Source organism: Venturia canescens, chromosome 5, assembly GCF_019457755.1.
Source record: "Venturia canescens isolate UGA chromosome 5, ASM1945775v1, whole genome shotgun sequence".
NCBI classification, from domain to species: Eukaryota; Metazoa; Arthropoda; class Insecta; order Hymenoptera; family Ichneumonidae; genus Venturia; species Venturia canescens.
The window spans coordinates 8,576,653-8,602,133 of record NC_057425.1 but is presented as its reverse complement, the minus strand read 5'-3'; the positions used below and the strand labels follow the sequence as shown (position 1 = coordinate 8,602,133).

Sequence of the window (25,481 nt, the reverse complement as noted above, 5' to 3'; positions counted from 1 at the left end):
ATTGGTAATTGAGCAATTATTTTTATCGGTTAATGTTCAAGAAAAATTGGATGCTTCTAGTGATCGTTAAACGAGTACCGAAATTTCTGATTGAACATTTTTTCAACGTTTTTTCACGTCATCCGGTCTACCAACGTGTGGAACTACCGCGGCACGTGCACTCCCGACTTTTAAGGACCACAAGAGCGGCGAAGCAAAAGTCTTACAAATCCGATTAAAAGTATTTCAGCAGAATTTAGTGTAATTTAATTTGAGAGCAGAAAATCCGACTTTTACTGCGACCAAGAGAGATGCTTTGCAGGGAAGTTATTCAGGACGCGAAATAACTTATGATAAAATCGAGGAGAGCAGAAAAATCTTGTGGTCAATTGAAGAACGATGTTGTTTTCAAACTTGCGTTAAATATTGTATTTTTCAATTGAAGTTTCTTCACTAATATTCGAAAATTTTGGTAGCCTCGAGTATTGTAGAAAGAAACGTACCTCAACCGTGTGAAATAAAATAGTTTTGTAAAAAAAATCGTAAGTTTCTCTCGGAGTTCGTTTCGGATTGGCCAGGAAATAGGTATGCGTAAGATGAAAAATTCCGACGACAGCCGAAACGCATTCATCCGTGAACGAATTGTCTCTTTGAGTTAATAAAAAGAACGAAGGATGTACACATTTTTGATCCAGTGAATTGTAAATATTGTAGCTACCTTGCAAATTGGAGAACGGACCAAACAAGCTCGATAAAAACACTTCTGATAGTGCCAACATTCAATTTTTTCTCCTTCAAAAGCTCGTCTAAATATGTGAATAAATAAGAATAATTGATTGAATAGTATCTCCTTGAAAAAGGATTGATTTGCAGAAATCCTACAAACCGATGAAACGTTTGACAGTGACCTCGTCACTGGAGCAATTTCTAATGAATTTCAAATGTTCCTTGTTGAGGAGTTGCCACACACAAAAGCGAGGTTTTATGGAGGGATCGTCAGTAATGTGAGTCGGATTAGGAGGGACTTTCCAGGGTCCGCAGAGATCATCGTAATTAACGGAATAGCCAATATCCGGTTCAGAGTAGCATCTACGATTGCTTAAAAATCGATTTCCGTTCGGTTTACTGCACTCGATATTGGAGGAAAATATTCGTAAAACATTGTCGATGGGAGCGTCTAAATTCGGTGTTAAAACTTCAGCCATATTTCGACGATAAAAAATATTATTATTCAACTGTTATACACGATCGGACAAATCGTGTTCGATGAAGTTATCTCAAAAAGGCCTATCGATATAATTAGAGTTCGGGAAAAAAAACAGCACGGTGGCGTCGTCGTCGTGTCGAACTATTTCAGTACATCGATGTTGAAGAAAACAAAATCAATATCTTTTCAATTCTTCGTCTTTCTTTTTTTCTCATTCTCTCAATTCTTTACGTTTATAATAGTTTATAATTTATCATGAGTAATCAATAAAATTAATATACAATATGCTTTAGAGTTATAATTGTTATTACACGATACAATCTGACGAAGAAAATATATAATAATTATAGCAGCAGGAATGGCCCCTACTATCTTACAAGATTTTTGCGTGCCAAAAACGTTTTCCATCGCTTTCTCCATTGTTTTTATCCTTTTATCTTCTTTAATCATCTTATTCTGTTTATTTTTTTTCTTGCTATTATACCGTACACGTAAATGTAGTATCATCCTCATCAATATCACCGTAATTAATTATTATTATAATCAATAATAATAATAATAATGACGACAATAGTAATAATAATAATAATTCTTATTATTATTATCTCCTCGAAATAAATCATATTGGGATATATGATTTATCGTATATAATGTATTTATATATATTTATATATTTATAACGAACACCGCCCATTACTACTAGAATAACAAACGGGACTCACCGCCATTCTCCAACAGACTCGATACTCAAAATAGATGATATCGTCGGATGCGTTGTGACATACTGATTACTTTGTTTTTCGCTTTTCATTTTGTTCTTGTTATTTTCGTGGTTGCTTGGTTGTTGTTGTTGTTGTTTTTTTTCTCTCTTTTTTTCGTTTTACTTAATCCAGATACCTCTAGAATGACCAATTATCAGCCAGATCACAACCGTCGTGGTCGTCGTCGTTGTCGTAGTCGTCTTCGTCGTTATTATTTCATCCCCGTCGTTCTATTGCCGCTGCTTCTCTGCCGACACCCTATTTTTATGTTTTTAATTTTGTTTTTTATTCTCTACCATTCCTCGTTCGATCTCCTCCCTCTTCCTCCTTCCCCCCCCCCCCCCCCTCCTAATTCTCTCAATATTCTCTCTTCATTCTTATCGCGTTCATTCACTTTTCACTTACATCTTGTCCTCGCGCCCCCCCCCCCCCACCCGCCCCTCCCTCAGACTACGGTATCGGTTCTTTTTCCATTTTTTAATAACTGTTATTATTATTAATTTTTTATTTGTTTACCCGATGCATATCCCGTACGAGTTTAACGACACGTTACGAACTCGTCTCTCCTCACCTCGGAAAAACATTCGCACATACGCATCTGGAGAAGAAGGTATATGAAAAATTGTGAGCGATCGAGCGAGTCGATGTTCTGATGATTTTAGTGTTTCTTTTCTTTTTTTTTAATGCTTCTCTGCTTCTCCAACTCTCCTCCTTTTTCTCTTCATTATCGATTTCTTTAAAAACCCGAATCGCAAAATTAATTCACCCCCGGCACCCCCGGATATTTTCAATTCGTTCAAAGAATATTGTGTTTTTTTTAGTTTACTCTGTTTCATGTTTTTGTTTGTTTTTTTTTGTTTTTTTTTTCGTTTCTTGCTTTTTTTTTAGATATACCAATGTAAAACGCGTGTGTGACACGTACGAATTTGGTCGAATCACTTGCAGCAATTTCCTGCCGTAGTTTTTTGACCTTCCGTCTCGACTAGCCGACGTCCTTGACCACTCGTACCCGCGTTTCCTGTTTGTTCGTTCTTTGGGAGTTTTTTAGCTGAAAATAAAATGAAAAAATTACTCGAATTAATATTCTATCGATCGTGAAGTGCCGCCCTGGCTAACAATCTCGTCTAGAATGTCTGCCGAGGACGAGATTCGATAACGACACGCGTAACGAGATACAGTAGGTGGTTTCCATACCCTCGTTCCAGATGGAATCTCCCCCGTGCTACTCAAATTACCGCCGACTAATTGTAGCACAAACGTTTTTCATTTTTTTTAGTATGCTTCGAGTTGTTATCATTTTTCCATTCTTCTCAATCGTTCGAATTCTTTTTTTTCAAATATCTTCATTTCGTTTTTTTGATTCTTCAACCGAACTCACCTCGTCTATCGACAATCGTACAATGATACGAACCGATAACTCGACAACGGGTTATCAGTAATTTATGCTTCATATACAAACGAAGAACTCTCTTTCGTTTAAGCAGTTCAAATGGCCAGATATTTCGTATATTTTTTATTTGAACAGCTTCAAGCAATGAGTTCGAAAACAGTTTTTGAAAAAGTTTTTTCTGTCGTTCTCTCTAAAGGCTTGGAAACACCGGCCGATCGAAAATTCAAACTCGCGATGGATATTCGGATGTGCATTACAATTTGTTTTTCAATTGATTTTTTACGAAACTTGATTTCTACTCCAATTTATTTTTCATAAGCCACCAAATTTAAATTTCGATTTATCAACTGTATCCACCTGTCGAAACAATTTTTTTTAAATGTGAGTTCATCGGTTCATTGATTCATCATTTAATTTTGCCAAATTTTTCGAATATTGTCAGAAACACAATAATTTATTAAGAATGTTTTTAACGCAAACTTCGCGAAGAAATAATCATTTGAAACAGAATTGAAAAATGATATCAATTTGATGAAAAAAAAAAAGATGCCTTTGTACAACTATAGAAAGAGGTTTAACGATTTACCAATAGCTAGAAATATATCGTTGACGTTCATGGCTGTTTTTGCCGATGTCTCCATGAAGAGGAGACCATTCGCGTCCGCATAACTCTGGGCCTCTTCAAAATCGACCACTCGTTTGTTCGCGAGATCAGCCTTGTTGCCCGCTAATGCTATCACTATACTCGGACTTGCCTGTCGCTGAAGTTCTTTTACCCACGTTGTCGCGCGTACAAATGTGTCCTGAAAATTCGTTGTTTTCTCATTAAACATACAATTCAGTCGCAAATCAAATTATGTTTCGTACATTTAGATAGTTTTTCATTTCCAGAAAAACTTGCGAGTATTTACTATCACTACTCTGAATATTTATACAAAATTGTTATTTAAATTTGCATTCTTCCCATGAATTTAATATACCCTAATGGTACGATTTTCAACTAGTGGTCACTCATTAATTTACTACGAAATTCATTTGATATACGTCACTATTCAAATTTAGATGAACATTCATTAATATGAATACATTTATGTATGCTGCTGTGAATGAAAACTGCAGCATCATCAATCCTCAGTTAGTCTTACAATTTCCAGACGCAGTGTTATTTCGATGAATAGTCAGTGAAATATTATTCATACATTAAAATAACGTTATTCCAATATTAATTGAGAAACGGGAACACAAATACAGCTCATTAGAAATTAAATATCCTTTTATATAACGATCACTGGAGAGCGTAAGCCGAAGAGCTCAAGTTTATCACATGCATTAATAACACAATAAAATTTGTGATGCAAAACGAATAATTCTTTTAGCAATATTCCAATTTCAATTAAACAGAATGATTTTTTCAAATGCTTTTACATACGACGCTGAAGTTTGCAACGTTGGAGTTCAACGAAATGAACGAAAAAAAGATTTATAATTCATTATTTTTTTATTTCACGAATTATTGATGTGGCTTGAAATATGACGAATTGGAAATTCGGCAGGGAACAAAATTGAAGATTTACTGAAATTATTTGAGAGTTTTTTTAGACCATTTCGTTGGACTCCAACGTTGGAAACTTCAGCGTCATTTTTACATTGATAAATTGTGCCACAATTTTTTTACCAACACCATGATTGACTAATAGCTGCAATTATATTGTTGTGCCTCGTACTGAGCGAATACAACAAAACTCAGCAGGTTCACTGTACTGTAAACGAGCCCTCAATGAAAATCAAAATAATTCAATCATGCTATGCTCACGGAAAGACCAGAACAAAGTGTCAAAAATAATGAGGAGTATCAAGATGAAATTTTGAATTGAAATTGAGCAGGCTTTCTATTCAGCAATGAAGGAAAAATTCTCACCTGGTTCTGTATATCATAAACAACAATAGCAGCCTGAGCTCCTCGATAATACATGGGGGCAAGACTGTGGTAACGTTCTTGTCCTGCCGTGTCCCAAATCTCAAATTTCACAGTCGTGTCGTCCAAACAAACAGTTTGTGTTAGAAATGCAGCTGTTTGTCGAAATAAAAAAGAGAAAAGAAAGGTTAAGTTTATACATTAAGGATGAAAAATTGGTCACATAAAATGTTTTACAGAATATAATTCTTCAAATTGATTATCAAACTGAAATACAGTAAAATTGGTTCTTTTCAATGCCGCAGCATTGTTTTGGCAGTCAAATTATGGACTTTTTTATATGAAGAATCGTCCAAAAATATGTGCTGTAAATCAGTGATAAACAAAAATAGGAAAAATTAAGAGTTTTCAGTGTTATTAAATCTTTCAACTTACCACCTATTGTACTCTCCTGATACTCGTGAAACTGTCCCTTGACAAACCTCAGAACTAAACTGGATTTTCCTACTGCCGATTCGCCAAGTAAAACCAATTTGAATTGACATATTTTTCCTTGTGTACCATTTGGCCTCTGGGCCGTGCCCCGGTTAGCCATGATGACCTGACAATTAAAAAAAAATATTGTTTCAAGACAAAATCGAAGAAAGTAGCACTTAATGATGATACTTTCATTTTCTTATTGACAGATTAAAACAATTTATATGAGAAAATACATTTCTTCGATTCCAAGATGGAAAAAGTCAATCAAAACACTTTGTTTTTTCCTTAAATTTCCTACACGAACGACATGGGAGGCCAATCGAAGAAAGAACTCGATAATTTTTGGTTTTCTGAATGCGAATCTGCCAAGAAAAACAACAATAACAACAGGAATAGAAAGTGTTAGGAAACCCAAGAGTGAATTTTCATGTGGGTCTTGCTTTTTCGAAATCCACGACTGGAAAACAATGTAAAATCAATCGAAACGTTCAGCTTTTTCAGATACGCGAACGAGAAAGACAAAAAATCAATGAAAACATTCAGTTCTTCTGTATCTCACAGCTGTAGTGAAATTAGAGAGAACTATGAAGAAACAGCTTGATAACGATATGAATAAGGTAATTCTCTTCAGAATCCATGGACGAGAAATCGTGAGTAAATCTGTAGCAACTGCGATAAGGAGTCTAAAGTTTACGTTGTCACTTCATTGGTAAGCGAGAGAGATCGAAAAATCGGGATAGAGGGAGACAGAAAACACTCTCGAAAAAACTTAGAACTGACAAGATGGAGAATACAGGATTGATGCACGTATAAAATATTTCTTCTCCTGGAGTTGCAGGATCTCGTGAATACTCTCTTTCCATGAAGAAAGAGAAGACGCATACACACGTACACACAGAAGGAAGCACACACAAACAGACACGTGATATTTGTTACCGTTACACGAGGATCTGCGAACGCTCTCGCTTATAAATTGGATATCCCTATGTTTCCCCTACTTTCCCTCGCCCAAGTATTCATCCGTTCGTTCGAAGCGTCAAAGCTCGAAAATCACTACTTAATTCCGTACTTCGAGTCTCTTGAATGTGCAAGTAAGTGAAGATTGAAAAAAGACGAAAATCGATTGGAGTAAAAGAACGATCATGGGATCATGTAAGAACGTAATAAGAGGCACACAAGGTGGAAGTACGGCGCGAGAACACGTTTATGACATGACAGTTCGTGTGACACGGCGCGCGATGGACGTTACTCCCCTCCCCCTCAATTCGCATTTGGACGATTCCCCTCCGCCGCCTCCGCCCGCTCTTCGCCCTCTGGCCGTCACTCGACGAAACGATGACGACGCCTCTCTCTCGCTCTCTTTCCCTCTTCATGTATCTCGAAACTACGGAACTTGGAAATCAGCGTTCCAGGAATTTCAATGTCGTATATAGAGAAAAAGAGTGAGTGAGAAGGAGAGATAAAAGTACTGCGTTTGTCAAAACACAAACGAATCTTTTTTGCAATTCAAGTGACGTTGTGGTAATTTGCTTATCGTGTAAATGTCTAGTAGATGTAGGCAGTAGACCAGATGGAGCCTCACGAAAATCTACACCTCTAAATTCCCCTTCGTCTCTATCTCTCTTTTTCTCACAAGCTCGCGCAATGTTTTTTCACTCTTTTCCTCTGGCCTCTGTCCCTTTTCGGGAGGCCGCATGCACATACACACACAAAAAACACGCTACACTTGTGAGCACCCCTGTGTGACACATATGCACTGGAAAAACAGAGGAGCCCCCTATAGATGAGTCGCGTTGAAAACAAAAATCGAGAAGAAAAGAAAAACGATCGAAAGACGAAATGATGTATGTTTGTTTATTGTTCGAATACCGTGGCGAGTATAAACACACAATGAAGTAGTAGAAAAAGGAATAAACTATATCCTGGAAATTTTTTCGATCGCAATTGTTACATTAGACGCAGAAACAACCGTGCAGTGAGTCACGCAAGTGTATATGTGACACTGTCAAGACCCCTTGGGCAATATTAACACTTTACTGAAAGCGACGAAGAAAAGAAGGCACAAAAAACCGAGAGTTCCTTTAAACACGCACGCAGAAATATATGTCCACTTCCAGTGTGCTGCGCCACTTTAGACTTTTATCAGCGTTTTTCCACCCGGCGTCAAAGAAAAAACTATATATATATACACGTATGCGTGTATTTGTACATAGATACATGTATAGATACATGTACAGCAAAATTGCAACGTTTTAAAGCTTATGGCCGCGCTTAGACGCGAACGATCAACGAGATCCCTTTGCATTTCAGCAAATTTACCAGAATTCGTATATTCCCGACGTGGCTCGATGTGGAATGTAGCTGTAAGACTTATTGTTACCGAGGGAAAAAAATTAAACTGTGTGTGAACGATTATACTATCGGGTTCTCGCTGGCTTTTATTTTCTCCGATCCACTCTAGTTTCAATCAGCGCACCCTCCACACTGCCCGTATCCCCATCCCTGCTAACATGGCTGCCGCTCGCTCTATCATTCTCTCTCTTTCCCTCGCTCTTTCCGTGTCATTCTCATTCGCTCGATCTCCCCTTTCTGTCACTCTTTTCTCTCTCGCCGCACACTCCCTGCCAATTGTGGCGCAACGTTGATCAAAACAAAAACTAGTCAACATTTCCCAAATTCTTGCGACTTTTCATCAAACGTGTCCGAAAAAAAATCTCAGTTTGAAACTGTAATCGACTTTATCATCACGTATCGTCTTACAAAACATCATAGAGCTGTAGAACTTGGTTTCAGTTACTTTTTTCGGTCTATACCGGAAGTGCGACGACTCCGTGATTTCCGATCTTTTGGACGTACACAATCGTTCGATATGAATCTTGTCGTCACGCTCATGCATCGTTAATAGGCTTTTATTATTGTGACAGCTAATACATGTTGCGAACACGGAATAAAAGTATCAGGGAATCCATTGAAAGATTATTGAACATTTTTTCACATTATCATTTTCAAAGATCGTACGCAAACAACCATTCAAATTTGAGTGGGAATTTGGGGAAGCGGGAACCCCTGAATTTTTTCAAATTATTGGTTCGAGACAGTATTTTGTTCGACGACAGTTTTCACCGTTCGGAGCTACAAGCCGCATGGACAGTGAAGCCTCAGAAGTGACACGAGGAATTAGACAATTACGTGAACGAGCTGTGTATGATAATTACTTGATGCTCCTCGACGTCATAGCAACGATGCAGCGCGAATGAATCTTTTTCGTCACTAACACAAAATGGCGGATCCTCAACAAACAACTCCACCCCACGTGGTTCAATTTTTTCGTAATAACGTAGTGTCCCCACTCTGCCACATTCTAAGTCCCTTTATGACGCAGGAAAGTGTATTCGTAGATGATAAATTATAGAAATTCTAGCCTGAGAAGGTCATTGGGACTGACGGTACTTTGGCTGTTAAAGCTGAAGATATTAAAAACTCGCAGCATTTGTATTTTTAGATACTGTTCACTTCAACATTGAAATGCGACCAGAAAAACCACGATAATAAAAAGAAACTCAAAAATAACTGGTAATTATAAAAATTTCGCAATTCTTATAATCTCTGTTACCAACTGAGTTCCAAAAATTACCATATTATTGGATAGTAGAAAAATGTTACAGATAGCGCCACGATATCTAAATAAACACGCCAGCCCAAGTAATACAATATGTAATGGCAGTAGTGACGATAAAAAAGAAGAGTAAGGTGTATTGCAACTGATCGGAATATCGGAAGTACACTGAACCGTCACTGTTCCTGTAAAAAAGTTGTTTTTACATTGTAAATGGTAAATAAAATATAATATAAATAGTAAATTAATAAGGAACGTAGACATCGTCGTAATTCCCGAGTTGATTGATTATTTGAATATTCGTAGTTTTCTTTTTTTTTTTTCAAAGAGTTTGTTTCATTTTTTTGATGAAATTTCGGGTTGTGCCGTAATTCCGAGTATCCCGAGTTACGATATATTACGAAAGGCTTGATATTCTCGTTGTTGATGAACTTTTACATCCGAACTGTCAAACGTTCGCTGTCGCAGTGATGATTATTACCTCTCTTCCTCTTTCTGTTCATGCAAGTGTGAATTTTCGCGGGTTGTGTTTATTTTAATAATTTTATTAACGATATAGTAATAATTGGAGAATAGAAAAAGAGAATTTGACTTTGTCGGGTGTAGTTTGGGACATTGCGCATCGTGAAATCTCGTGTGCGAAGCATGGAAGCTCAATTTAGTTCTATTTATACGCTTATGATGAAGCCTCTCAATTGCCGAATGTGAAGGAAAGCGGAAAAACAAAATTTTCATTGTTTCATCTTATCGACATACCATTCGATACATTTCTTGTATACCTGTATATTGCAGTTTTAACACGAATCACAGATGCCATACATTCTGGTACGTGGTAACCTCACCTCCTACAGTCAAAACTGTCCCTGGAGAGTTCTTGTTTCTGGTTTAAAAGGTATCATATCCCTCGTTTTCTTTTGCCCCCTCGTCTATCATTCTTTTTTCTCTTCGCCCTGTACATTATTGTAGTTGTCTTGCCTTGGTCTGTGTCGAGAAGTATAGATTCGGTCAAATGTTTTACTTTTTCATTTGCAGAATTCTTTACTTGCAAAATTATTCTACCATTTCCTGCTATAGTTTTACTTTTTCTATAAATGTAAATTTTTTTCCCGTTATAAGTTTTACTGCGAGTGAGAATTATTTTCAAAAACTTTTAGACACCTTGCAGAGATCTTACAAACATTTCTTAAGTAACCACTCTGTAGTACCCCAATTATGGCCTCTGATTTTCTAATGAATTACAGCAAAATTTGTTTGTAAGACAACTACCATAATAGTCCTACTAATTTGTGTAATATTAATGAATATTCTTCATTGAAAGTTTATAATTGTATTGTGTGTTACAACAATATTTTGTATGAGTTACTTTGGTATCGAAAAGGAATTTCTTTCAACTTGTAATCGACGTGATTGTCCACACTATGAATTGATGCATGGATTTTGGTGTTTAACAAAAAGAGAATTATCAAAATTTCGTGATTATCGTAAGCATTTTGATTGTAACTTTTTATACACATTTTAGTAGCGAAACATAAAACATTGTCATTTCATCTTTACAGTTTATGCTTGTTGACATCTTACTCTCGTGTTGTAAACTTTGCGTCATATTTTTCATCTTCTCTGTCTTATCGATCTCCTTTGGATGTTTCATTGTACGTATTCTCAGTGAAATTTCATACTCTCCTAAGAGGTTCAACATCTCTAGCCTTGCAATAGATCCAAAGTGCTTATTTTTTTGTTGAACTTTTCCGATTTTTCCAATTGGTTATGTTGTCTTGTTGATTGATCATTCTCTCAAGAAAATATGGAATTATATAACAGAACAGGTGAATAAAGAAATGGGTTGCTTTTGAAAATGCAAACCCTGAAAATGCTAAATTTCCGACCATTACTTTCATTGCATGCGCTTGAAACTGAGACTGATCAAGTATTTCTTCAAAAGTTTTCTGAAATTAGGCAAAATATTGAAGCTATCGAGCCTGTGTTATATTGAAAATAAAAAATTAGAAAAAATTCTTGTTTTTTAGCATCGGATTTTGAACAGTTGAGTCGTTTCGCAAGTGGAGGGTATTGCGATAATTCCACGGTTTATCTGCAGCACCCTTGTGTCATATTGACAGCTCTGGAGGTACTTGGATATAGAGTTGTAGCATCTTCGAGTGTAAGCGTCAAGCAAGATTACAACGAGTATATGTGGACTATGCGAAAAGATTTTTCTGAGCCTGAACCCGATCCTGTGCCTGATACAAAAAAGGTTCGTTGTTTTTATCGTCATTTTATTAGCTCTTACCCCAGCAACGTATTATTCTCGTATCATCAGAAGAGAAAAAATCTTAGAAATTCTTTGTGAATGGTTGGACCCTTGTACCACTTGTACCAGAACTTAACACCTGAATATATAAAAAATCAAGACAAATGTCAACCGAGAGTTAAGAAGTTTTTCAATAATCACAAAAACGCAAAGAAGTTCAAATATATTTGCAGAGTAAGAACCAAGATACTTGGGTAATAAGTTTGTTTTTCATATTAACACTCATTAACACTCATTTTTTGTGTGATTATTGATATTTATTTCTTGGTGAAAAAATGTCTGAATTGTTTTTAACCAATTCATCCTATTCTCAATTTGCTGCAACATAATTTTTGTATCTGAAAATTGATTTTTCAAGCTTGCCCATTTGCTTGGTTTACAGTCTAAATAAAAAACTTGATTTTCAAGTGTTGATAAAATAGACGCTAAATAATCTTTGTAATGGGATAAGAGACAACTTGTTAAACGAAATTTTATAGGAACATAGTAGTTTTAGGATACAAATATTCATTAGCCAGTGCTTAATCAGTGCATTACACGGAAAAATATGTGTGGAGTGTTGTGAGAATATTGTTCTGCATATTTCGAAACATTGCGTTGCAATACTTCAAAGGTAAACATTTACAAATTGCACATCAACCGTTGCTATCAATTGCTGCAACTTTTCTGCGTTGCAAGGCAAGGAAATATTTCAGAAAGATTTCAGCAATTCCTGAACTCGAGTGAGGCTCGAAACTTGTGTCGCTAGGAGGAAACGTAGCGCTGGCATTGGTCCGTTGGTTGCGCGCGCCATTTTCCGTTCCTTTCTGCTATATTTTGTGTATCATTATATCTACACACTTTCATACCTCACTGCCATCAGTGGAGTGTAAATCTGGTTGTACTAGTACACAATAGCAGTTACATTATCGAAAAGAAACAAAGTTTTGTGTTCTCTTCGAAAAGAATGTTGATTCTTTCAAAAGCAACAACTATTCCAATTCGGATTCGCTAATTGTCATAATCTTCAGTGTTTTATCTGCTACGATCGAACAATCCGACAGAGGAACGCTGTAATAATTTTACTCTAATATGTTGAGGTTATGTGTTACCTATCACGAATAATTGTTGTTAATGTTCGAGAGAAAGCAACTTTTACGTTTTCCCCAACGTACATAAGAGTGATCAACAACAATTATTGACAAAAATAAATGAAACCAGAAAGAAACAATACAATAAAGTGTAACAGTTTATTTCATTAAAAATCAGTGAGATAAGAAGGAAGGCAGAGTGTAGTGTTCAACAAAAATTCAATCATGACGAAAAAACCAGGACCCGTTTGGACGTACTACAATAAAAAAGTCGATGGCACACAGACCATCGCGTTTTGCAAATACTGTAATCAGTCTTATATACAAAATGCGACAAGAATGGAAAAACATTTAGTAAGATGCGAAAAATGTCCAGAATCCGTGAAGGAAACTTTTTCCAAGCACAGAAAAGTTTCTGGCAATACCAGAGTCAGACGATCTACGTCGTGGATCGATCAAAAAGCCATATCCAATGATATGGTCAACAATGAATGGGACGAATCTTACGAGACTGGAACTGTCAATTTTGAAATAACTGAAGACATGGACATGGCCTTGGAAACTGAAATACCTGTTCAAAATGTCACTGAGAATGAAACTTCCTCCAATAATGTTGAATGGGAACCTGTCAGTATAAAAAGTAGCAAATCTCCGTCCCCCAGTATTTCAGGTACGTTTATTTCTGTAGATGAACTTGTTATCCAAATCAATTGGTTCTTAAACTAATTGAGTTAATTTAGTTATCTTTGAACAAATTCAGTTAAGCAAAGAATTTATTATCGCTATTCCTTCATTTTTAAATATCATCAAGATCATACTAAATTGACAAAATTCGTCCTATACTCAATTGGCATTGAATTGCTGTATATAAAAATTAGTAAACCATTTTGTGGTTGAATTTGAAATTCCATATTTTTTTAACTATCTAGAACTTGAAGAAAAAACAGTGAAGAACTATAAAAAAATAACTAAACTTGTAGTTCCTGTTGAAAGAAATAGAAGAAAAGAAAATACCCCACATTTTCATGAATTCCACTACAAAATAATATTTTTTAACAAAAACGCGCGTGATTTCCCATTTGGGGGGAAGATACTTAGAGTTGGAAGTAATTTCAGTGGAGTTAAATGAAAATACTGAGCGAGTAGAAACACCTATGTGATTTTCGATCAACAGAATCTCAAGAACGTCCGAGTGCTCCGCAAGAGCGTCCGAGCGTTTCCCACCCCCGAAAGACGACCTTGACTAGAAGAATATCGCAGTGGCCAGGTTTTTCAGCAAGGGCAACAGGGCATTCGCCTCTCCAGAGCAAAATTCTGCAGGAACAGTTACTGGAACGAAGAATTTGGCGCAGAGTAGCCGAACTTGAATTGCGGAAAAAAAATTTAGAGCTCGAGAGATTGCAATGGGAATACGAAAGAGACAAGATGCAAAGTGAATTAAAAATCAGTCATGAAGGTCGGATGATGGAACTCCGAGAAGAACGCGAGAAACAAATCCTCGAGCGTGAAATGGCGGATGGTTAAGAAGCTCCGATTAGTTGAATGGCTCCTCGATAATTTTTTTTATGAACAATTTTTAGCGCCTTGTACAAGGAAAAATCACTGCGCAATTGAAATTTTACTGGCTCATCATTGTATTAAAAATTTATTATTTCATTGTATTATGGCATCATGTATCGTTTTGGTGGCACTGTAAACAAATAAAAATAGATGTAAAATAGAACAAAGAATAAATTATTTCCCGTTAACGATTTCGATACATTGAAAAATTGTAGAATTTGTATAACTTTGCAAACAAATATACCATCGGAGTGTTTTTTTTTCTCTTCAAATTTTCGTTGATTTCTTATTCTACTGTTTGCATATTGAAAAAATAATAATATCATCACGAGCTTTTCAACCAAAGCAAAAGTACGTTCGAAATTTTTCAAAATAATTCTACGATTCTTACTTCCATTTATTTGTATATGTATTACGATTGGCTTTTCATGTTAGATCTGAAGTTCAACGTTGTTGGAGACTGGGGATCTTTCGACTTTGAAATTATCGCTGTCTCGAAGATCCACTGAAAAGATGACGGAAAGATTGAACTCTATTGGAACCGAAAACTTTTATTACGTTGCTGTGAAAGGTTCACCCTTCGCCTCCGACTGTTCGGTCTTCGGATTGGCCAGCGATGAGGTCTTGGCACTGTCAAAGCGATTTCCAAACTCTGGAACGAATGTCATCAATGGCGTTTTAATTAAAGGTTCCTTACATACTTTTTTATTTCATGGCCGACCAAAAAACCAAATTTTCGTTCAAATCCCCCACGAAAATATTAAAAATTCGACAAAAACATCTTCGAGATGTTCAGTCCAGTTACCCGCAAAATTGCGAAATAATTCACAGCTCAATATTCGAGATATTGAAAGTAGAAATTGAAGACTAATAATTTACTAAAAACATTTCAAAAAACTGATAATTTTGTCCACTCGCTTCCACTGAATTGATAGAAAGCTTCCTGTCCGTCAATATCACATTTTTCAAATTTTCCCCAGAATCTGAGTGAAACAAATAAAATACAAAACGCATGTTTGATTTTCAGGACCACCGATAGCCATAATAAACGCTCTGGCCGAGCTTGGATACAGGATTGTGAGCAGCACGGGTGAAGCCGAAATCCTGTGGACGCTGCAGCGAGAGATCTAACAGCGAACGAAATGATATTCGACGCCTCCATAAGCATTTTTGAGCCGAATGCATAGAAAAAATGTCTTGGGGCGTTATCGTTTACATGTTTCATCAAATAATATCGTAGCACCGTCAATTATCGACGAGCACTGAATTTTTTTATCACTAAAAATATCACTAAAAACGATAGCTCGACATTTTTCTGAACTTTCATGATCATGAAAAATCAAAAGTATTTGAAGCAACCGTTGATTGATTCGCGCACGAAACTGTTTCATTCCAATCGAATTTCCGATCCAGTAGTCTCATATTTTGTTTCCATCGGCGCATTTATCTTATTTCTCATAATAGAGAATTGCGTTAAGAATGACGTCACTTTTGAGATCCCAACGAAAAAAAACAAAATTACGCGGACCAACAACTCGCTCCATTTCCATATTTTTCCACGTTCTAGGTCATTCCATCATTCTAATAATAGATTGTTAGTAGAATAGCAACGAACATATATTATTCTCGAATCCCAAGGTCACAAATAATCGTGAAAAAAATGTTTAGTTACCAAGTTTTTCCTAGTACTTATTGGCCGATAGCAAAAGCTCTTAATTCTCATGATTTTATTGTCAATTTTATTGCCGATAACTCAACGACTCGAGTCGGTGTAAAATCCTAAGATCGCGGCTTCGAGTAAACGCACGTTACGACTTCCAGCCACCGAATGCGACGTTCCAGTACCATAAATTTTATTCTATATAAACATAAATACAAAATCAAATAAATATGCGAATACCAAGTAGAACAAATTTTCCTCCGTGGTCATATTTTGTCCAGAAATCGATTTTTGTACGAGAAGAGCAAAACGAGCGAAAAAATGATAGTCCGGAGACTGCTGAGTTTATGTAAATGCTAAAAAAATCGACAGTATCTTTAGCGCGTTTACTTCACGGTGCAACAATCCCAGGAAGCGTATAAAAACATCGTGAAACAATAGCGACGATGACATGTATTTTTCTGAGCAGGAATTAATGGATAATCGAAATATATTTTTGCACAGTGTTGGCCCACTTGAAAAAAAATACAATAAAAGATACGAAGGATAAGAAATAATAAAACATTGTAAATGCACCCGATGCTGAGGCGATTGTACGACTGGTTTTTTGGTGCATAATAAACGCGTGTAATTGTGTTATAAATGTGATGTATTATTTTGATCGCAATGTCTATAAAGTGCGTGGGAGCATGCGAAATTGTCCCAAAGTCAAAAAAAGAAAAGGTTTATTTACGAGGTATAAAAAGAGAAGGAAATCACGATTTTTGGTCACACTTCCAGTGGTTGTGTTACGAGGAACTTTGATGTTGAAAGGGGAGTGTCTGTTGCCCGATCCTCGAATGTTTTGTGCATGAAAAAATTATCGATTTGGTGTACAAGTGTATTTTGCATGGATGCTAATATAATAAAAAGTGTTGACTTTGTGGAGAAAGATAATTCGGTGTCGCTCGGCGTTTCGAGCTGTCAAAATATCCGATTGTCCGATGATTATTAATTTGTAAATAAAATAAGTTACAAATAATGATTTAAATAGAGACGAAAAATTAATAGTCGGTTTCAGATCGCGAGTAATGGAGCACTCGAGAATGGATTGTAGCGGAACCGGAAGCGGCTCCTGCTGCGAGAGAAATACGAGCGAAAGCGTCCCGGTGCGTCAAACTTTGTCGGAGATGGATTTCGAACGAGGGATTTGGTACGCCGGTGAGTGGGGATGACGCAATATCCATTTTACTTGCTTTATCTGGCCTTAACGAGACACGCGACGAAGTGACAGTTGAGGGTGACACAGGGCGACATCGATACACGATTGACAGCATTGATTTCGTTTCGCAGCACAGAACAACGATTGTGAGAGAGTCGAGAAACTTTTGGCAAAAGGTATTTCCGCGAATGCCCAAGACGGCGCTGGCTACACGGCTCTACATTACGCGTCACGCGCTGGAAATTTGGAAATATGCAAGAAATTGGTGCAATACGGGGCTGACGTGAACGCTGCAACGCGTTCCGGGATCGCAACGTCGCTCCATCGATCGGCGATGCGTGGCTTGGACGACGTCGTTCAATATCTTTTGAAATGTGGTGCCAATCCTCATTTGCAAGATTCCGATGGTTACACGCCGTTGCATCGCGCCATTTTGGCCAGTTCACTCACCGTTTGTCGCCTCTTGATTCCCCTTAGCGATCTCGATATTTCCGATAATAAATCTCGCAACCCTCGGCAACTAGCACTGGAGCAAGGGACCGTTGAAATAATTGAGTTGTTCCAGACATTTGAGAAAACGTGAGAATCGTCAACGGTGTAAAAATTCGAATTATTTCACATTGTTCTGATAAAATATATTTTTCTACGCCCTTAAAGATTTTCTATATGAGCCCAAAAGTGTTGGATTTAGTGAAAAAAAAATTCTTGCCAAATTTCAATGGATTCAAATCGAAATACGAAAGATACTGTCAGATCTCACGTGACCCGGAAAAGTTGCTTGGAGATACAAAATGTTCGAGAGCTTAAAATTCAATGAGAGCATAAGAAACGACAAGAAAATATAATATTCGAATTTTGAATGTAGCACAAAAAGTGTATCATCGTCTTTAATTATCATTCGTATAAAATTAGGTTATCTCTTAGTAATAACCTTCAAAGCGATAAGAGGCTTGAAAGGGGCCGGAAGAATCGATTATTTTGAGCAATTTAGGTCAAACTTTGAGTAACCATCGATTTAAGATTCCAATTTATCTGCTCAAGCTTTGTTTAACATCACAGAAAAATGGTGTCATTCGAATGTCTCATAGATCGAAGGATAATCAAATTTACATTAATTTCGAGATGCTAAATAGGTTTTTTGTCGTTGTGTGGCGTAACAGTCGAATTTATCTTTGCCCAAGAAGTATCAATATATTTCAAATTTGAGGGACATAAAAATGTGGAGCATTATCGATTTTTCCCATTTTTTTCTACTCGTGTACGCAATAAAAAAGATGGCGGTTGTATGAAATATACGAAATCAGTTATCACATGTATATATATAAATATCTCTTAATTGGGTCAATCGTCGAGTCAGCAACGCCATCTACGATCGAAAGGTTTTCGAAAAGTAAAAAAATCAAATAAAAACATATTTAATGAAGGTAAGTCGAAAAAAATGTGTGTACAAAGATACATTTCGTTTTTCAGGGACATGAATATAGGCGTCCACGTGCGCGCAACCATATTGTGTAATGAAATACCTCGCGGTTGTCAGAGTGTTGTTAGTTTATATCCCTGTCTTCGAATGCACACGTATGTATCGCTATTAAATGGAAGAGATACATAAGTGCGTGGGTATGTGGGTATCGAGCTTTGGAAAGAGAGAGGGAGAGAAAATCGACGTATTAATTGATATTGTGTATCGTATTTAATAAAAAAAATAAGTAAAAAAGGACGGGGATAGACAAGGAATCTTGCGGAGCGATAATACGCGATTCGTGTATAAAAGTCAATACGCGCCGTGTTGTATCAACCTACGTACGAAAAGTTTCCTCAAAGTTTGAAATGGAGGAAAAATGTATTTTATTCGCTTTTATTTAAAGATAAAAATGCCGAATAAAATGAAGAATCAGAGGTAGAGGAAGAGAGAGAGAGAGAGAGAGAGAGACAGGCAGGTCGTGTACTCGTGCACTTGATATTGAATCGTGTATTCGCGTTTAGCGGCGCCACGGTTCTCGTTTAAAGTCGGTAAAGCTCGTTCGTTCTTCGTGAACTTCGTGAATAATCGGTTACAGTTTGTACACTATTTTTTGTTGTTTTTTCTTTCTTTTTATTCTGCAACAAACGGGGGTATATTCGAAGAGAGCGCTGTACGGAAGATGGAACGGCTTGACGTCGCGTTGCCGCTCGCGTCCCCGCGCCTCGCATTCGCCGTGTGCGTACAAACGGTGGCGCTCGCGGGACAAACCGGTGTCGCCCCCTTCCGGGGCTTTTGCCTTTGCCGTGCCTCGCTTTTTCGTGTTGCGTTCTTCTCCCGTTGAATCAGTTGTTTCACGTTATAACGCGAGTGTGTGTATATTTCTCCTCGCGCGCACCCGTGTTTCTTTCGTCGTCAGATAATACTCCGATTAAATATCAATCGGTTCTCCAATACGAATATTGTTGAGAAAACAATAAAACAACGACTCGTGTTCTCGTTGATCGAGAAAAACGGTGCGGCGAGGGTTAAGATCATATATAATAAATAGAGAACGGGGGAAAACACGTTACTTTTTCCAGATAATAACTCGGCGAAGTTTTGCGTGTGTCGTCGTTGAGCGGCGAGCGTTCGCATACGTACACACTCCCGTACTTGTGTGTATTAACACAGGGAAGGGGTCAGAAGGAAGAAACGAACGAGAGTTTTGGGACGAGGTCGTAGTGTGCGTTTGTGTACGCGTGTGTACGTGTTTCTCTGTTCCACGGAGTTGGTACGCGTGTGTGACAATACCCGAAGCAATGTATAATCGTGTAGTGACGTCACACAGCTAATCAAGTGCACACACGTATACACCGAGTTCTTCTATCGTGTTTCTTGGCCCATCAAGAGAGGGCGGAAGGAAGAGAAGTAAAAATGAAGAAACATTGTTAAAAACGTCAAGGTTACCGTGTAAAATAGTGAATATCCAATTTTTTTTCTCCTCACCTCCCCATTTCCGTATAACGAAAAGCACGTTTTCATTCCTGAAGCAAAATAAATCGAATCTCGTGTTGTATTTTGTGCGGGCATAAAATAAATAGAAGGATAAGCATAGAGAGGCTGAAATATAATAATTAAGATTTTGGAGGCTACGTATAGCGAGCAAAGTTATCACGAGAAGAGACTACTGGTTTCGAATAACTGTGCATGTGTGCGCGCAACAGTGTCGGTGAGAGCGAAGTTTATACACGTTTACGAACGAAGGACAGTCTTTCTCGTGCTCTCTCTTTCTCACACTCGTTCGCTTGATGAAACCTCTCGACTGCTGTACGCATGTGCAGCGCGAGACACGCACGTTTTTATCTCGAAAAAAAACACGTACACACTCACGCGCTTATGCACGGGAGTAACTTGCATATCGTCGCCTGTGTCGGGACAAAAAAGTGTCGAATTTCCTGAGATTGCCAATGAATAAGTGTACTGGAAAAGTGATTCATTCTTCGTTGACTGAAAATAGAAACGGTTTCTTCCGTAACCGAAATTTTCGCACTCCGTAAGAGTTGCATAAAAAAAAAAAAAAAAAAAAAAAAACAGTGAGACACACGTGCTTTGCAGCCACCAACGGTGTGTCCCAACGAGAGAATAGTATATCGCGAAACTCTCCTCGTTGTGTCGAGGAAAAAAGTAGTGGGGGGAAAACACCGGAGAGAATTGTAGTGCGTTCGATCGCCGTGGCGCCCCGCGGTGTTTTTTCGACGGGAGGAAGACTGGGCCCGTGGCCATAACCTACGCGAACCGGCAAAAAGGAGAGAAGGCAGAGGTTGCGAAAAAACGAACGGATAGCGAATCGTCGCTCTGTCTGTCTCTCTCTCGTGAATATCTCTGTGCTTAGTACTCGATTCACTCTCGACGCGATAACATCGTCAAGTCTCTTTTCGCGTCTTTCGGATATTCTCTCGAGTGAAACAATATATTCGTGACTGCTCAGTCGCGAACAAGAGGGGACGACAAATTTTCGTTATACACGAGCGTGCGTAGTGAAATACGCAGATATTTGTGCGTAGTGAAATATCGATATACGTATATACATGTGCGTGTCGTATATACACAAAAATAAATATAAAATCAAATTGATAAATAATTTGATTGCGTGGGATCGAGTGATAAGAAAAATTCAGCAATATTGTGAGAAATAAAAAAGTGTTCTCGCGTTCTAGCCTCAAGTGGGTGGTTTTGTTCGTTTTTTTTTTTTTTTCAAATTTTTTTCCCTTCCAACCATGTTGTTTAGTGCATCTGGTACGCGAAACGCGAGAGAACACGGGCCAGTGTGCCCGGTAAATCTAAATCTCGTTGACAATCCCCTCGATTATTAGTAAATTTACGAGGGGAAAAAAACACCGCGAATTTCGAGATCCTGCTTTCTCGAGAGAAAAAAGTCGTGCGTTTTTCTTGTTTTCTTTCTGTGCCGATCAGAACGAGTGAGTGCGCGAACGAGAGGCAATACCCAAACGCCCAACGAGAAACGACGTCACATTGATTGTGTGCGTCCTCCCCTCTCCCCGCTCCCTTACCGAATACCCGCAACCTCAACTCCTCTCCCCTTTTACCCCACCCTGCCCCCCCCCCCCCCCCCCCCACCAATCGCCGCTCTACGTCTCGACGTCAGATGATAGAGTAACCATCTTCCACAACGCGAAACGTTTCTCCGCTGCGTTTTTTTTTCATTTCCCGTAAGTAATTCCTTCTTCAATTTGCATTAACGATGTGTCGCGAGTGCTTGTGATTTTGCCTCTATCAAAATTTCTCACATCCCAGTGACGTTTCATCCTGTCCTGCTTCTTTCACTCCTCCCCGCGAACAAGTGACGAATTTATAGTCCCAGTAGTTTTTTTTACCGTGTCGCATGTCATTCTCGAAGGAAGTATCGCTTCTCGGAATTTCAAGCCTGACGCCAAGTCTTTCCTACCGGTGTTGCAGCTCTTTGTTTACCCTCGTCAGCTCTCGCTCTCTTTTCCTATGTTCCCAACGGTTCTATGGAATTTCAGAGGCCTTCGAGTCCGAACAATCGAAAACGTGCCTTATCAAACGGGAATTTTTGACTTCTTCACTCGTAATCGGCCCGAGGTTTGACCGAAATCGAAAACTTCGTCGTCCTCGAATCGGTTTTCACCGACTCGCATAAAAATCGTGAAGAAACACATTTTATTAATCACTTCGAATTCGAATGCTTGTTTCGCTACTCAATCGATAAAAATAACGCGATAACTCAATCTCATAAATGATCCTCGTTCTATCAACGACGAAAAAAATGTTGAAATTAATGACATCGTTGCCGAGACGAATAAAATGAATCGTTGAAATCCGCGCGGCTCTCTCATCCCCGTTTTTATCGGTTCTTCCTATTTTTCTCTTCGCTTTCATATCGATGCTCAAAATTTCGAAATTTTCGTGAATTTTCACTCAATATGTGTTACGTCATCGCGACCACGTTGATCCGGATTACACACTCGAAAATATGCATGCCCTACCCGAATATCAATGCGGTGCACGTTTTCATTGCCCTCGCGTGGTTCTGCAAGGACATTTATCTATCCATCCGTTCCGGCCTCTCTCTCTCTCTCTCTCTCTTTTCTATTGTACGTGGTTCGATCAATATTTAGGGTTGTCACGGTCCGCGGGCGACTTGCCCATTAAATCTGGAGTGTCTCCTAGGTCACGTGGCCGAACGTCATACGCGAAATAGGAGAAAGATATGGAGAGCGAGGGAAAGTGTGCGACTTGGATGAGCTGTCACGTGCAGCATCGATTTTCGATGTTATGTGCGCAATTACTTCGGAGCTTTTCCTCCGATCCTCGTTCCGAGGGAGGAAAGAGTTACGAAATTTTCCAACCTCGTGATCCGAGAGTCCGCGTAAGAGTTCGGTTTTCGAATATTCGATTACTCGAGACCTTCGAAAAACAAATCGTAGACACTTTGTTTTGGGAAGGTTCGAGCAAAAATATTTTGCGAGCAAAAAAAGTCAGGATCGTCAACGGGAAGATTTTTCCTCGAGTCACGTCCTCGTCACGGATTAAAAACGTCGGAAAAAAAATAATAAAAATTCACACGAACTTTCGGAGGGTAGAAAAACGTCGCAGAGTTCTCAGGATCGATTTGTGCGAACGAGTCCAATCCCTTTGCACGTGCACACATTTTCTCTAACCTTCTCGCCCCCCCACTCCCGCCGCTGCTATGCTCCAAACGCTCGATTCAAGGTCGAAACAAATTCGATTGAAAGGCGAAAAACCGAAGAAAAGCCAGCAGCCTCTGTCGTCGCTTTTTCAACCTGTTTTTTTTTCTTCATTTTTTCAGAAACCGCGAAGAAACTCGATAATCGAGGCAGTTCCGGGCGGCGGACGATCGTCCTGTGAGCGGGAGGAAAAAACCCGAAGTCCTGCGCACGGGCAATTTTGTTTTTGGATTATAAAGTGACAAAGTGGTGATTGTGCGACTGTTTCAGTGAATTCGCATTGTTTGTCGTTCATTATTATTTTTTCTCACCTTTTTTTTTTATTCTACCGAAAAAATTATCTCCCATTCGACAGCGTCAAGCGAGACGAGTGAAGAACCGATATTCGCGTGTTTTCCTTTTTTCTTTTCCCCTCGCATTTGCACGAAAGTGGTGCGCCCGACGTTCGCAACGTGCACAAGACAAAAAGACGAAAGGAGAAATAATCGGCGTGCTTTTTATATAGTTTTTTAATATATTGCGGGGATTTTGAAAAGTGCGTGCGAGAATAAACAGCGCTACGACGGATCACCATCGGCAGTTTTGCGCCGCGCCCACCCCCAATGAGAGGAGGCACATGTCCATTTCTGCCGCTGAAAATGCAGGGTGCGTACTACTTCCAACCAGCCTTATTTCCATTTGTTTTCGCACTGTGTTTATCTCTCGATTATTTTTCCAAAGTAGATTTCGCAATATGGATGAAAAAAAGGGTCGAAAAATGTGCAACTCCGGCAGGATTACGATCCAATAGAATATTAGCGAGCTGTCAAAAACTCGGTGTCGATAAAGCGGGGCTTTACGTTGGAACGTTTGAAGAATTGCGAACAGCTTTTACGGTTAAGGGTGAATCATACAAAAGTCGAAATAATTAGAAATTGATCAAATTTGGTGATAATGTTCTTCAACATCAAGTGCGAAAACACAAATTTTTTCAAAATTTTCTTCTGTTTAGTTATCGAGTAATTACGCATTAAAGCAGATTTCTTATGCCCGGAATGTATACCTATATATATGGAAACGCTATGCTTATACACGTGAACTTTAGTGATCAATTACTCGATAACTGTACAGAAGAAAAATCTTAAAAAATTTGTATTGTCAAATTTGGCACTAAAGAATATGTTCACCAAATTTTATAAAATTCTGATCATTTTGAATTTTTTTATGTTTTTAGCATGGTTTAGCATGGCAACATTGTATCGCCTGTGCAATATATCCTTAATGGCGAGGGAACAAAAAATGGCGCGTGATTGAATTTATGTTGGCGAAGTGTTGACGATTCCCGGAGAAAAAAGGCAGAGATACGTTGCCCTTGATTCTTGAGGTATTGAACCGTTGCGCGGAGTCACGGAACGAGAGAATAAAATTTAAGTTTATATACAGAGATTTTTTTGGGCGTACAAAGACAGGGGGGATTGAGAGCCCTCTGAGATTTTCCAGGGAACGCAGCCTCTCGGAATTGTATATTCATTAGAAAAGGGGGATCGGTACGAGTTCGCCTTTTCTTAAATTTATTGTTTTTCAAATTGCGACGTTCTCGCTCTCCTCTTTTGTTATTCGACGGTGAAAACACAACACGGCATGACGCTGTGAATGGTTGTTTTTCTTCTCATTCTTCTCCTTCTTCTCTCCTCCTCCTCCTTTTGCTTCACTTTTTCCATCGTTTTTTTTTTATATTTTTTTTTTTCATTGCTGCTTCTTTCATTTGGTCGTTGCAAATAACCGCCGGTCGATGGATCGTTCGCGCGCGTACACGAGAAAAAAGGAGCGAAAAAAACGGAGAAGGAACATTGAACCAGATGCAGACATCTGCGAGAGGCAATTGACCGTCATATTTTTATTCCAGCATGCACCAACGACTCTCGTGCTTCCCGGGGCACGAAAAGCCTTTCCCGCTTTTTCGCCAGAGTTCAAACTACCAAAAGTTTATTTATCAGCTTTTATTTTACAATCGTTCATTTTCCTTTCGACCGACGTTTCATCTTTGGATTCTTTCTGATTCGAACTCTCCGCAATTATTTATTTTCATTGTTTTTATTTACCGAGGGAAATTCGCGTTTCATTGCGTCGCTCAATTTTGCTGGAATCTCGAGCGGACTCGAACGCGATCGAAATTCTCGCTGC

The 25,481-nt window shown here is 38.4% G+C and overlaps 4 protein-coding genes across 25 annotated transcripts in view; 3 read left to right on the top strand and 1 right to left on the bottom strand.

Moving 5' to 3' along the window:
- Nucleotides 1-1,185: 1,185 nt before the first annotated feature.
- On the bottom strand, nt 1,186-8,228 carry Rab5 (RAS oncogene family member Rab5). Of its 5 annotated transcripts, XM_043420491.1 has the most exons (6): nt 7,826-7,849; nt 5,688-5,853; nt 5,256-5,407; nt 3,924-4,140; nt 2,870-2,995; nt 1,186-2,205 (listed from the first exon to the last, which is right to left on the bottom strand). In XM_043420491.1, the coding sequence occupies exons 2-5, from the start codon at nt 5,845-5,847 to the stop codon at nt 2,883-2,885; spliced, it is 642 nt and encodes a 213-aa protein (XP_043276426.1). In that variant the 5' UTR covers nt 5,848-5,853; nt 7,826-7,849; the 3' UTR covers nt 1,186-2,205; nt 2,870-2,882. The 5 variants fall into 5 exon arrangements, with proteins under 5 accessions (XP_043276426.1, XP_043276428.1, XP_043276430.1 ...); XM_043420493.1 differs by lacking the exon at nt 7,826-7,849 and adding an exon at nt 8,052-8,228 and having other exon boundaries at nt 1,186-2,995; XM_043420495.1 differs by lacking the exon at nt 7,826-7,849 and adding an exon at nt 7,602-7,782 and having other exon boundaries at nt 1,186-2,995.
- A 910-nt stretch (nt 8,229-9,138) lies between these two features.
- LOC122411584 (ankyrin repeat domain-containing protein 39-like) lies at nt 9,139-18,463 on the top strand. Of its 7 annotated transcripts, none has more exons than XM_043420496.1 (5): nt 9,139-9,305; nt 9,398-9,564; nt 10,141-10,240; nt 16,997-17,146; nt 17,279-18,463. In XM_043420496.1, exons 3-5 carry the CDS (start codon nt 10,159-10,161, stop codon nt 17,728-17,730), a joined length of 684 nt encoding a protein of 227 aa, XP_043276431.1. In that variant the 5' UTR covers nt 9,139-9,305; nt 9,398-9,564; nt 10,141-10,158; the 3' UTR covers nt 17,731-18,463. The 7 variants fall into 7 exon arrangements, with proteins under 7 accessions (XP_043276431.1, XP_043276433.1, XP_043276434.1 ...); XM_043420498.1 differs by having other exon boundaries at nt 9,385-9,564; XM_043420499.1 differs by lacking the exon at nt 10,141-10,240 and adding an exon at nt 11,373-11,599 and having other exon boundaries at nt 9,143-9,305.
- Nucleotides 11,708-14,558, top strand: LOC122411581 (uncharacterized). Its single transcript, XM_043420490.1, has 2 exons — nt 11,708-13,396; nt 13,901-14,558. The coding sequence occupies exons 1-2, from the start codon at nt 12,952-12,954 to the stop codon at nt 14,248-14,250; spliced, it is 795 nt and encodes a 264-aa protein (XP_043276425.1). The 5' UTR covers nt 11,708-12,951; the 3' UTR covers nt 14,251-14,558.
- Nucleotides 18,464-19,453: 990 nt separating the features above from the next.
- The window catches only part of LOC122410918 (nuclear receptor coactivator 2-like), a 68,835-nt gene continuing 62,807 nt past the window's right edge, over nt 19,454-25,481 (top strand). For 7 of the 12 annotated variants that reach the window (XM_043419392.1, XM_043419394.1, XM_043419383.1 and 4 more), the window contains exons 1-2: nt 19,455-21,818; nt 23,441-23,963. In XM_043419392.1, the coding sequence (XP_043275327.1) occupies nt 23,935-23,963 (29 nt within the window). In that variant the 5' untranslated portion in view covers nt 19,455-21,818; nt 23,441-23,934. Of the gene's footprint in view, nt 21,819-23,440; nt 23,964-25,481 lie in introns of all 12 variants that reach the window. The other 5 variants (XM_043419393.1, XM_043419395.1, XM_043419389.1 and 2 more) reach the window with 2 other exon arrangements.